At 37.4% G+C, this 14,471-nt stretch overlaps 1 protein-coding gene across 9 annotated transcripts in view; it reads left to right on the forward strand.

Moving 5' to 3' along the window:
* Positions 1-14,471, forward strand: part of siz (Brefeldin-resistant Arf-GEF family protein schizo) — a 436,074-nt gene that overhangs the window by 376,895 nt on the left and 44,708 nt on the right. For all 9 annotated transcript variants that reach the window (XM_081762743.1, XM_081762752.1, XM_081762746.1 and 6 more), the window contains one exon: positions 9,892-10,711. In XM_081762743.1, coding sequence (XP_081618869.1) covers positions 9,892-10,711 — 820 coding nt within the window. The remainder of the gene's footprint in view (positions 1-9,891; positions 10,712-14,471) is intronic.

The following is a 14,471-nucleotide window of genomic DNA, read 5'->3' on the forward strand; positions in this document are numbered from 1 at the left end:
TTTAAAGTGGGAATGACTGTCAGCTACTGAATGTTTTCAGCACACGTTATCAATAAATAAAATGTCAGCATTAGCATTAGTTCTTTTGTGTGTGTGTGACTTTTTCATTAACGACTAACATTTTGTTGTATTTAGAAGTTATTTGTAGCGTGAGTGAAGCATATATTATAATGGGAAAACTTTCTGAAAGTTACGTAGTCTTAAATCACACTGATCACTGGCAACATTACATGAACAAAAAATCGTTACTATATACGAAAGGCGCAGAAACTGCTGTTGTTGCGTGCAATATACCTAGTATATCATCAGAGTCGAGAATTACCAGAACATGGAAAGTGACATTGAAATATGATATATAGGGTGTCCCAGGAGGAAGGGGCAATATTTTGGTAAGTGGTAGTACAAGTGATTCTAAGCAAAAAAGTTCATATGAACATAGGTCCTAATCTCAACGGTTTGAGACCTACAGGTTGTGAACCATTTTTGATTTTGTTGCGTATTGTTCACCTTGTAACTATTTTACAGAGGTAAGACATAGCGGATTTCAAAGGTGATGGTATGACCTTTCCAATGGTATGCAGCAATGTGGCAGTGTTGTCTTTGGAAGGGAAGCTATTGAGGAAAATTTGAGAAAGTTAATGTTACTTAAAGAAATTGCATGACAACACTTTTTCCAAATACCCATCAATAACTTCTTTTCCAAAGATATCATTGCCACATATTGCATATAGTTGGAAAGGTCATTCCATCACCTTTCAAATCCGCTATGTGTAACCTCTGTAGAAAACTACAGGGTGATCAATACGCAATATAATGTGAAAAATGGTGCACAATCTGTAACTCTCAAACCATTGAGATTAGGACCTACGGATGTTCATATGAACTTTTTTGTTTAGAATCACCCATACTACCATTTCCCAAAATATTGCCCCTTCCCCCTGGGACACTCTTCGTGTGAAGTAAGATTTTATTTGCTGTTTCATTTCAAAGAATAACTTTCTTGCCAAAAACTTTTCAGTAGATGCTACATATGTGTATCAATTTAACCAGACAATTCCTATATTTGTTTGGAAAAAGATCCTAACAGAGGAAATATATTTTACTTATTTGAGTTAGCTTATGTTTTGTACATATTAGTGTCAGCATACATACAAAATTTTCTAGAATATAAAATTTGCGTTCTCAGTATCTATATTCTTCAAGCAGTCTTATGCAGAAGTTTGTATATTACTTCTCTGGAACAATAGATTGTTCTGGATTTTAGGTTTGATTGTCACTTATTCAACCCTAAAAAGTAGATGTATCTCAGGAATGATACCGTGTTATCGCTTTTAGTTTATCCAAAATCTGCTATTAAAGAATGAATCGCTAGTGTTCAAACTTAACTTCACTATATTTGTTCTTTAAATTGGAAATTCCAATTCAGTATCTGCATTGGATTTGTTGATATATAACTTAATTCTTCAAATAATAATTGAAAGTGGTGAAAAATTTAAAATATGCTAGCGTCAACCAGGTCAAGTCCGTTAAACCACGCATATGAATAATTGAAATTATAAAGATTAGTAAGATTTAAACTATAACTGTATAGGAATGAGAAGCTATGAATGAAAAGAAATTAATCTTACCCACCGCACGATGTCATTTTCTGAAAAAAAGTTTCCGGTGCTCCATACTTGACGCACATAAAATATTCTCATAAATGAAGATTTATGTGTGTTGGTTCACTTTGTGGATATCCCTTATGAGATCTACACAGTTGAATTGCGATGAAACGTAAAATGCCGCTAGGCATAAAAAGTTCATTTGTAATCTTTGGTTTGTGGCCATATTCTAAATTTCATGTGACGTTCTTATTCGTTGGTATTCTTGACTGTTTCATTTTATGAGGAGGAGAGAGTACACTACTAACTCACGAAGCAGAATACTGTATGTAGGAATATTTGGCGTATGCAGTTAAGAAGCACATAAACACACTTTTTAAAAATTTTTTTTTTTCGAAAATAAAATTCAAATATCAGTGTTTGTTAACACCAGCGTTTGAGGCTGAAAGTAAAAATACGCGCACGTATTGCATATATTTTTAAATTTCATTTAAAAATGTTAACATAACTTGGAAGGCAAACAAGAATTGCTTTATTTGGTAGACTATATATGGGCCCTATACAAAAAGTGTTCTTAAAATATTTTTCAACAGGGTTAAAAATATTCATATAAGCAATTGAAATTAATGCAACTAACTCTCCAAGTTATACTCAAGGCAGTCACCAAATACTAAGATCTATTAGATAGGTGCGAATGAAGTTCCGCCCGAGGTGCGTCATTTCCAATAGAAAGAAAAAAATCTACGATTCTTGGTTAATCAAAATAATTCCCCTCTGCCATCACACGCCTATGCCATCGCTCAACCAACGATTGGATTCGGTAAAGAAGGAAAGCTGGAGCCTCTGATGCGAATGAGTCTTCAACCGCATCTTGCATTGCCCAGTCATTAGGGAAGATCTATCTCTTCCAAGAATTGATTGAGATGCTGGAAGACATGCTAGTCGGAAAGAGATACATTAGCAGAATATGGTGAGTGAGGAAGGATTTCATGCTGTAGCTTATAAAGAGTTTGTACCGTTCTGTTAATGACATATGTGGGCATGAATTGTCCTGCAACATTAAGACACCATTGCCTGTAGACCATCTACGAATAGTTTCGGACAAGTTTTGGGCTGCATTTAGTAGAGTTCAGGACTAACTATTTGCGGTGATCGTTTCTTTTCGACGGCGAAAGACATGATGGATCACTCCCACCATAGATCACCATACCAGGAACATAATCTTTAAGGGTTTCGGAAACCATCCTGAACTCTGATCAAGATCCGACCAATGTCCTGACCGTTTACAATTATAGTAACTAATCCATTTTTCACCAAGAGTGACAAACCGATGCTGGAAACTTTCCCAGTTATTCCTTACACACAGAGAACTGCATACTTCCAGATGCTTATTCTTATTGGCCAGTGTCAACTGATGTGTGCCCATGAGTGAAGCTTTTTCACCTTATGATTGCACAGAGCCGCCAGACGACAGTTTTATGATGTGTATATCTAATGCAATGGTACACTTTCTTGAGAGCTCATCCGAGAATGATGTTGGTCTGTGCCCACGGGGTTTATTTTGCAATGTTGTTACGGGAACGAAATTCGACAACCCCACAGCTAATGGTGCGTGCACTGTTCGGTACTGGTCCAAGTGCACTTTTTTTACGTGCTGTGCGGAATGTTCCAGTTTAAATTTCTAAAGAAAATTCATTCGCAGTTGTGTTCTCCATGGCGCACTTCCATACGATCCTGTTCAACAACTTACTGGATCCTGACTGACTGGGTACCCCAGCCAGTTTGCTGAGTGTTCTGAGTTTGTGACATTAGATCTGTGACCTTAGTTCATCCCTGTGTTGTGCTGCTGAGTTGAGTTTCCCATCAGACATCAAAGTGGTCATTTCATTTGCACCATGTATTAAAGAAATTATCAATTCGTTCACCACATCTCGTTTTATCAGCAATAGAATTTGATCAATCAGATTTACATTCTATTTATTTTTCCACAGCATGGTATGCTATCTTGAAACCATGAAACTATTGATCACGAAACCAGACTTTCAAATTGTAATAGGTTAAAAAGATAAAGTCTGTAATCAAGTAACATCAATACAAGACCATAAACTTTGATATATGCATTACACCCTGCTTCAAAAATAATATACGTATTTCGAATGCATATATTTATTAAACTTTAAGGCATACGAATATGAAATTTTACACATATTTACGAACCTCTCAAGTTCATATTACAGTTTAAATTTTAAATTACAGATGTTCAATATATCCTCCATCAGCGACACAAACAATATCACATCGATACTCAAATTCCTCCCATACTCGGGCAAGCATGCCCTGCGTCACTGTTGTTATGGCAGTATGGACCCGGTTATTCAACTCTTCCAGGTCCTGTGGGAGTGGTGGTACATAAACGAAACTCCACAGGAAGAAGTCATAGGGTGCTAAATCCGGTGACCGTGGAGGCCAGCTGAGACATGCTAAGTCGCCATCTCCTTGATGACCAATCCAACGATACTGCTGACTGTTAACCGTTTTTCCATTAAAGAAGAATGGGTCGTAAACAGATGATCGGGATATCGCACAAAACACATTGACTTTGGGCGAATCTCGTACATGTTCAATGACTGCATGTGGGTTCCGTAGGCCCCAAATTCGAACATTTTGTTTGTTTATCTGACCATTAACACGGAAAGTCGCTTCATCACTCAACTCGATGCGTTGTGCAAAAGTGTTATCATTGTCAATAGCATCCAGAATCTCGTTACAAAATTCCACACGTTTGCGTTTGTCATCAGGACGCAGAGCTTGTAACAGCTGTAACTTGTACGGCGTCATAACCAACCGACGTCTCAAACCACACCAAATTGTTGTTGTTGGCACTTGTAACTCTCGACTGGCACGACGAGTTGATTTTGAAGGACTACGTTGGAAATCAGTTTGAATTCGTGTAACATTTTCTTCAGGAACACGAGGGCGGCCAGGACTCTTTCCTTTACATACACATCCTGTATCTACAAACTGTCGATGCCATCTGCGAATGTTCCACCCATTCGGAGGATCAATTTGGTACCTCAACCTGAAACGTCTTTGCACTCTAATCACGGAATTGCACTTCGAAAACTCGAGAACACAAAATTTATTTCTGCTGGAGTAGCCGTTTTAAACATATGACGGTTACCAAGCAAAACAGAAGACAACTGACATCTAGCGTCTATTAATATAAAGTAGACTATGTATTCGTTTCTCCACTAGCCGACCCAAGGCGCAGCGATCGATAGTTTGGACAAAATAATTCTTCGTAGTACGTATATTCTTTTTGAAACAGAGTGTATTACATTATATCGATCAGAAATTGAGAAAAGCTATTTAATTTTATTATTATTGGGCTTTATTACTGGCTTCTTATAGAAACAGTAAGAATTTCGATTAGAATAACCATCCTAAACTTCACTGAAACTTAATCTTTTGATTGTTACTTTATTTGTGTAACAGGTAAATTTATTAATGAACGACTGATAGGTACCTCGGACCAGCGGCGTAGCTACGTTTTATGGGCCCCCTGCAGGATAATACCAAGGGACCCGTGCCTTTTTTTTTTTTTTGTGGAATGATAAATAACTTAATAAATAACCATACTTCCCTGTATCTGTGAACAATGAGTTAAATGCATGCAACTACTAGGCCTAAATATTCATAAATGGAAACCACTTTCTTATACATATAATTTATTCAATAAGTTTCAGATAAAAAAATGGACTGACCTCTTAGCAGTCGGTGACTCAGTCTTTTTGAAAAGTAGCAGGAATTAATTGAATGGTTTCCTTCTTGCTTTCCTGCCCTTTACTAATTCCCGTACATCCATTTTTTAGTTTCGTCTGCATTTATTTAGAGCAGTGCTAGATTATTTAATCTATTTTGGCCCATTGTGCTTCTCACGTAATTTTTTATTCATTTCAATTCTGAGAACGACTTCTCCGCAGAACGACAGAGACAAGGAGTGTCAGAAACAACAAATACGCGGTAATAAGTTCTGAAAAGCTAGATGCCAATGACTTATATTTCACAATTTAAAATTTTGTTAGGTCAAACACAGAATTCTGAACACTTATTTCAGATTTTAGCTGTTTCATGACGCAAATTACTTCCATTGGAAACGAAGGAACATATCACAACTGTAATTTGTTTGAAATATCTGTGCCCTTCTTGGAATTTCATCATCACCAGGATGAATTATATTGGCAGGAATCGAAGGAAAATTTGGATACTGTATCACGGAAAGATGTAAAACAACAGTATAACTGTGAGTTTAGTATGCCAAATAGTTTAATATAGATGTTATAGATTTTCTCTCTTTTGTTTGTTTGTTTGTTTGTTCGCGGTGCTTGACCTACACAAGTCTCCCAAAGATAGCCGAAAAAAGGGAAGTGTGAAAGAACATTGTCGAGTCAAAACAGAAAAGCATGTTGATTTGACCTATTAGGAGGTTAGTGTGAAAGGACCCCTTGGAAGTATGGGGGCCCCGCATTGCAGGGTTTCGCGCCATACTAGTTACGCCCCTGCCTCGGACAACACTTTGAGAAGCAAATTATGTTAAAATGACTTCAAAATGTGTTTTATGGAGAATGATTTGTCGTCACTATTTTCCTCCATAAAGTTTTCTCCAAAAACAAATTCTGGAATTAGTACTAGTATGACCCTCAAACTGTATTATCTGAAATAATAGCTTGCCCTTGAATGATGTGGATAGAATCGAGTCTAACGTCTGATTGTGTCGGAGGCTGAACAAGATCATTTGCTTGCAGTCGCAGATTGTAACTAACAAGGTCAGTTTATAAAACAATATGAGGACACGCATCTTGTCACATAAGGTAAATAATGGAACCAGCGTTGGTAAGGTCACGCTGCAAACGAAGGCTAGCTTAGATTGTTTGCTTTCACTTGGATACAATTTGGCGTAATCTAGGAGTAGTAGTACATCTACGATTAGGAATAGGCATTTAAGTGCAACAGCGTGACGCTCTTAAGTAAACATAGTGTGTAGGTGAGTATAGTTTACTTAAATTATAGGTGTCCGGTTTGAATTATGTCGGGTGTTTCAGATAATTGGATAAAACAAAAACAGAGAGAGAGAGAGAGAGAGAGAGAGAGAGAGAGAGAGAGAGAGAGTGAGGGAGGAAGATGTTAGAGGGCTCATCGAATGAAGCGTTCTACTTGCCTATCATGAGGCTTTGAGGAGGATGTCCTGAAATTATTAAACGGGAAGGTGTGCCATCTGACACATAATTGATATATATATATATATACATATATATATAATAGCTTTTGTAGTGAGGATTCGTTTCCCCATGATCTTTTGAATGGTGTATTAGGTTATATAAATTGCCTTTTAAAAAGTTTCGGGTAACCTCCCATGGCTCAATGATAGGCTATTCAATGCGTCTTCTGACATTTTCCTATTTGAGTTTTTTTTTTTTTTTTTTTTTAATTTCAGCTTTAAATGACCGAGACATATAGCATACTAAATAATTTCTATTTACTTAGAGACGTATATGGTTTACGAACCAGTCTGTAAATGGCATGCAGTCTTAGTATGAAGGTCCGAACACACCGGCTACTGTAGGAGCAACCTGATCGTATTGACTAGAAAGTACGTTGTGAAGTAAGTTGAAGGTTGTTGGACAAGACCAATATAAGTACATGTGTGGATCGCAGTCTATTTCTGAAAAGTCAAGTCGATGCCAGCAAATACCTATTATGCGAGAGTACAGGTGGTCGTTCCTTTAAAATTGCTACTTGGATGACATACTATTTGTCCATCGATTGGATACAGAGGTTAGCAGAGCAGAGGACCCGTCAGTTTTACCGCAGATCCGTTGGAGAGCGCCTAGACAGAAGGATGGTTTGGGTAGCCCTAACTGACAGAATAGTAATCGCCAGTGCAACTAGAACTACATTTTATGTGAATAACGGACACTCCGTAATTGATCTTTGGGAGCAGGTGTATCTTCCTCCGTTTCTTTAGCACGTGCAGTTCTTAAATATATAATCGCCAAGGTTGTTTTAGGTGTTTTTTGGAGAGCGCATTGATATTCAGCGACGAGTCATTTCTCTCGGGTACAGTACCAGTTATGTATTTGTGCGTGTGTATGTGTATATGTCCATAGATGTACATGTGAGAAGAAAAATCCAGCGCGTGTTCGCTTTCGTCGCAGCACTATCAGGAGTATGTACATATATTTTAGTGTTTGCACTTTCCATACAAGACCCACACCTGACAGTCTTTGAAACGGGAGGCAATAGTCATCCAATCTGCGTTCAGGAGAGTTTGACTAGTGTGTCGTACATTTGTAACATCGCCAGTCTCTCTGAATACTTTGTTGGAGCCTGTCTTCCTGTATAATAACTGCACTACTTCACTTCTACACCTTCTACGTGACTCTATTAGATCTCCAGACTTAAAGTTCTATCGAACATGTGTGGGACATGGGATGGCGCCTAACCGCCAACCGGGCTGCGACAACGGCCACCCCTCAGCTACGTCACAATCTACGGCAAGCGTGGAGTGTCATATATAAAATAATCAGTATCTATATCTGATCGCGGATTTTTTAGATATGGTTGCCTACGATACATGAGTTGACACTCTGTAGTCTCGAGAATGTGTCGTAGAAGTGATATCGCCTCTGAAAGTTTATTTATTTCTAGTACAAGACCTCTGTCTTGTCTCTCATCTCGCCTTGAAAATTATCTCCCGTCTCGTTTCACGGGCAGCCATATTTGCAGGTACTTGAGAACGCCATTAACCATTTCACTTTTGACATTTTTGGAGACTGTCAAACCTTGTGGGGTAATTTCCTGTGTGCGCGCTCTACGCGCTGTGGACTATTTCTATGATTCGCATTCACTCTCACTAAATTCTAAATCGATAAATCAGAAGGCAAATTTTGTAGCCGTCACTATGATGGCCGCAGCAGTGAAAAGGTTAAAACTAGACAAAAAAAGCAGTGTTCTTAATTATTGAAATGTAATGTCTAGCTACCAATTTTTTTTCTTTGCCTCTTTGATGACATAATTACGAAAGTATTATGTGTAGTGCATACAAAATTATTAAAATATTTTTTTCAATATTGATTTTAGATCCATAGATACTTATCATCATAGGTATTTTGCCATCATAGGCAGGTTACTTGCCGCAACTGAGAAGCTTCCATGCTCCACGATCTTTCGCTAACCAATTCGTCTTCACTTACGATTTTTCTGTTGTGATATCGTCCATCAATTGTAGTCTCCTTCGCTCCTTCTTCTCTTTCTTGCCACCATACTCTCTAGCACGTCCCTCATGATATAATTCTTCTTAGCCAATGTCTCAATCAGTTTCTCTTCCTCTTCTCAATATAGTTAAAACTGTTCTTTTCTCCACCACCATTTCTAACACCCTGTCATTTGTTTTCCGCTCGACCCAACTAGGTCTCTCCAATCTTCTTCACATCCACATTTCTTAAGTTTTTCAGTCATTTTTCATCATTTTTGAGTAATATCCATGTTTCTGACCCATACAGTACAACACTTCACATGAAACATTTTATGAATCTTTTTCTCAACTCTTGATTCAAAGTTCCACAAAATAGTTTTTTTTTCTTTCTCCTAAAGCTTTCTTTCTCCATTCCTATCCTTGCTTTTCTTTTACGTTGGCACTTCATATCATTACTAATAATACTATTTAGGTATCGAAAACTAGTCACTAAAAATATCGAAAAGTTCACTCCAAAGTATATTAACCAAATGTGTTGCATTTTCTGATATATTCTTATCTACATATACTTTCATAAAACAGTGAGATGTCCAATTAGTTACTAATAAACTATTTCAATGAAATTCCACATTTCCAGTACAAATATCACTACTGTATATGTCTAATGAAGTCAATATGTTCAGTTAGTTGGAGAAAATGTTACACAGTTTTTATTTTAAAATAAACGTTGCTTTGTTCAGTGATTTGTTTTCTAATTTGACTCTATATTGAGTGATTTCATAGTAATGAATCACGCGAAATTATTCTTCCTTTGTAAAGCTTTTAAAAGAAAGAATACATCTCTTCCACACAGACTATCCAGCATCGTATATACAGTGATGTATCCAGGTTTGAAAGTCTATAAACTATAAATAAACCATTGTTGAAATATATTTGGAACTATTTTTGACGTAATATACATACGAATAGAAAGCTAATTGTTTAGTTGATCTGTACAATCAATTATTACCATTATTATTTGTCTTATTGCAGGTACGAGCTGTCGCAGGATCTGCTGGAAAAACAGATAGAGATGTTGGAGAGAAAATATGGCGGTGTCAAAGCACGTAATGCTGCACTTACAATCCAACGTGCGTTTCGTCGATATACTTTGGTCAAAAAGTTTACAGCAATCACAGCGATGGCGAAAGCGGAAAAAAGGCTGAGTCGGCGGTTTCAGGCGTTGGATATTGGTGTTGGAGGAACAGGACAAGGGAGTTCAATGAGTGAATGGCAACAAGAAAGAGGTGGCTCGTGTGATCAATGTGGTACAGAATTAGATGCCGAAATGGTTATTAGAAACAATTTTGCTGCTCTTTATCGTGAGTTACGGGAAAACTCCGATCAAGTAGCAAGACCCCCTAGGCCTGTGCGCTCTATGTCAATGCGGGAAAGGCGCAGTTTTTCTCAAAGTGCAAGTAGAAGTATAGATGTCCACGTAGTGAGTAGTGTAAATAGTGTTGTACAAAATAATACTACCAAAGATGGAAACGGTGCGGGATACGAAAATCCTGGACTACCTAGGAGTCAGTCAGCAAGTACTCCACGTTCATCCAGTTATACAATGGAAGGTGAATCAGATCTTTCGGACCGAGATACACCATCTTATAGCCAGTTTGAAGAAAATTGTATGTATTATACGCCTACGTCACTTACCCCTTGTCCTCACCACTCACGTCATACGTGTGTGGTGGATCCCTCCACGGTTCGCAACTGCCATTATGGTGCATCAGACCGCACTGGTATCTCACTCTCCGTCTGTGATAGCAGCCACTATTACACGTCGAAAGAAGCTTTCTCGGAAGATAGTGGAGTAAGTATATTATTGCTATTTCTTACTGTTTTAAACTATATGGCTAGATTTTGTTTCGGTAGTAATGATACTTCTTGAGTTGTCAATGATATTCACATATCCTACAAATATACTTGTGTTCACTTGCGCTAATTTGTCTAGTTCTGTTTCCCTGCATTTGGAGCATGACGCAGATTTTCCGATATGGAATTTGGTGTTCCGTTTTTTGTTGATAAGCTAATTTGGCTAATAATAATGTTTGCCTTATCTGTTAGGAATATGACATTGTTTCGGCCTTTGTTTCTTTCGAATAGGCTTATACCGATGAAGTGTAAAAGAATAATAGTCTTTTCTCGCAACGATAATATAGAAGTACAGTCTGAACGATCCAGGGCTTCGCATTGCTAATGTTAAGTACTTGCTAGCAAGGAGGGGGCGCGGTGTCTCAGTTGTAGAGCGTTCACCTCCGGTGCTTGGGGTCCCTGGTTCGATCCCAGCTCGCGCCGTGTGGACTTTGTGGTGGACAAACACCGTGCTCGTGGGTTTTCTCGGGGTTCTCCTTCTAGCAAGGATAGGCTTTCATTTTTGCTAGCAAGGAAACTTTAGCACTGAAGCCCTATCATGTCTCCTTAAAATAATATAATTTTACCATATGGTTGTTTGGAATTTTGAATAAAAGCGATTCTTAAGAAATACGGCATAACAATGAAGTAGCCAACTAAGCATCTACATCACGTTGATGATACAGCAGCTTTTAACACATTGAATTATTTATGCGTATTTCTCACTTTAAACGTAGATTACAGAATCACTTCCGAAAGTTGCGTGTGTGAAGTGTCTGTGTACTCTTTGTAATGTATATGCTTTAAACTTCTGTGTTATTTGTCAGGTTTTCTGTATATTACGTTTTGTATGTAGTCACGCTGAGTTGAACATTTATGAAATGAAATGAGAAGTTTTGATAATCGCTGATGTAGACGAAACATTTTAACTTAGTATTTAGCCTCCAGCTGTAATGTAGTCTTTTATTTTTATTATTTTTCTTGCAGAACATAAAATGATAGGTGGAAAGTTTAAATGATAGTTGGGTTGGAAATTAAAATGTTTAAGGGATCGTCTACGTTTTTTAAAGTTCCCGTTGTATATATTCTGCGTTACGTGGTTTCTTTATTAGCAAGTATGTAAGTTAGTTTTGAACTGGACACTGCATCTATAGCAAGAAGAATAAAACGGAAGAGTGAACGTCTGACTCAATATGTTTTTGTCTAACTTATTTTGTGAAGTCCTTGCCAGAAGAGAAATGAAAACAATGGTACACTTCAAGCGACAGCGTTGAGAGAAATTGTTATGTTTCAAGGAAAACTGCATGCAGCTTGTCAAATTCGCATTCTTATACTGAATTTACATGCCGGAAGCAAGTGGTTCTTTCTGTCATTTATGTTTTTGTATTGTGATAAGCGTACATGTGAGTGAAAAACTTTTCCAGTAGCCGGCCATGAGTATAAGTTAATCTGTTCTTGTCACGAATATATTAAAAGATCTTGATAGCAGTCAGACTCTCGGATGCAGATGTTTCGATGTAGACGTATACCAGTTAACGCGTACAAGAAAGGTTAGACGGAACATAAATTTCAGCTGCGTAATAATATATAGTGTTTAAGCGCCTCTTATTTAATTCTTCATCCATTATGCTAACGTTTTTGTGGTTGGAACTTTTAGAACTAAATTATTCAGATAGTTCTAACACCAACAAAAATGTTCCTGAAAACAGAACTCAATAATAGAAAGAATTAAGTTACGGCTTTTACTATAGTATCCCAAATACTATGTAGTATTGATAGTCCTTTGTATCTGAGTTTGCAGTGAAGAAGGATCATAACTTAACAATATTCGAAACACACTACTTTTAAATAATGTTAATAGCTTAGCTTAATTATTTTAATTGAGTTATAACAACACTTTGAAACCTTTTTCTTGTACCAACACTGATGTTATTTGAATACTTTCGTTAGTCTTGGTAACTTCTACAAAAAAAGTGTTTCTAGTTTTACTGAGTGTAGCATAATGGACGTAAAATTAAAATCCGGATGAAACATTAAAACAATAGTAGATTGATGCGATTGAAATATCTGACTTGTGTCATTTCCAAAGGGAAAAAAAATAACTACAGTACCTGGTGTGTCAAAGTAGTCTCCAGCTTCAGTCACACAGTTTTTCCATCGCTTAGCCAACGATCAGGTTCCATGACGAAAGATACTGGAGTCTGCTATGGGAAGAAGTCCTTAACTGCACATCACACCTCCCGGTCATCAAGGAATTACTCTGTGTCAAGAAGTGATAATGATGCTGGAAGACTGTTGGTCGGTTGGAGAGACGTCAGTAGTGGTGGGTCATGAAGGGTTTCATGCTGCAAATCCTGGAGAGAGTGCACCATCCTTTGAATGACATGTGGGGTATTTTGACAGAGAAAGATATGGATCACACCACCATACTGGCAACAATATTTCTGCGGGTAAAGGAGTGGTTTTTGAAACGGTCCTGGAGTTTAACATGATCCACTGTCCTAAGATTGTCATTGCCTATTAATTTCTCATCAGAAGTGACAATACGAATAAAATCTTCCCGGTTATACCGTACACCCAGAGAACTCCACACATTCAAACTGCGAACCTTGTTTCAAGGCGTCAACGCGTGTTTCACCTGAGTCCAACTTTTCCATCTTACTGGTTCCGCGGAGCCGCCGAACAAACAGTAGTATTAGTGTTTTCCTGGCTCATCTACAGTTACACAGTGTTCGGATGGTCCGCTTGCATGGTGTTTCTGAAGAGCTCATCGAAACGTGCTGTTGATCGATGGTCATGGGGTTACTTTTTAAAATGTTATCACAGGTACGAAATTTCACAAATCAATGGCGAAATCATTCAATCCTGGCATGCAGTTTGTTTTACCCCGGCTAGATGTGCAGAATGTCTGTTCGAACTCGTAAAGGAAAGTCACTTGCAAGTGTATGTTCTTTATTTTACACTTTCATAGTAACAGCATCCGAGCATGTTTACGGAATATGCATAGAGTTCGTGATATACGTGTGACTTCGGGTTCATTCATTGGCTGCTTTATACAGAGTGGTTTCCAACCAGATATAAAATCAGCATTTCAATCGCACCACCTATTATTTATGTTCGTGAAAACTGCAAGGTGTGTAAGTTTTAACTGTGTCCATTTTCAGGAAGTTTTATCAATATACGTACTTAATATTGCAAAAGATAGAGAATCATGCCTTGTAAAATTTTATTTTTATACTTCCAAATAACTTTAAGATTGTGCGTATTTATACTGAATTTATTAAAATTTTAATTGTATAAATATTGTAGTGGGTATAACATAAAATGCCAGTAGTCAACTATTGCATGCTTGTAGTTAGCCATTTACAACTCTGAAGTCGGCCATTTCGAACTTCTATATATGAGAGAGAGAATAGTATCCAGTATTGTTTACTAGGCAGTTTATTACAAACTTAAGAGCATAAATTGAATTACAAATCTCTGACAAAAAATTACATTTTTATTGTTACAGACACACAAATGAATAAATTTGAATTTTTTCCTGCTGAAAACAAAAAAATAAATAACTGTAGAAATCCATCGTGGACTTGTGCCACAGCCAATTTCATTATCTTTTTCCTCTTCTCTGTGTTACTAAAACTTCGTATGTAATATAACATACTTTCTTAGAAACCATAAAGTTATCACTGTCATCTTGAACGAGGTCTTCTGTAATCATT

Source organism: Thermobia domestica, chromosome 6 (genome assembly GCF_964235325.1).
Source record: "Thermobia domestica chromosome 6, izTheDome1.hap1.1, whole genome shotgun sequence".
NCBI classification, from domain to species: Eukaryota; Metazoa; Arthropoda; class Insecta; order Zygentoma; family Lepismatidae; genus Thermobia; species Thermobia domestica.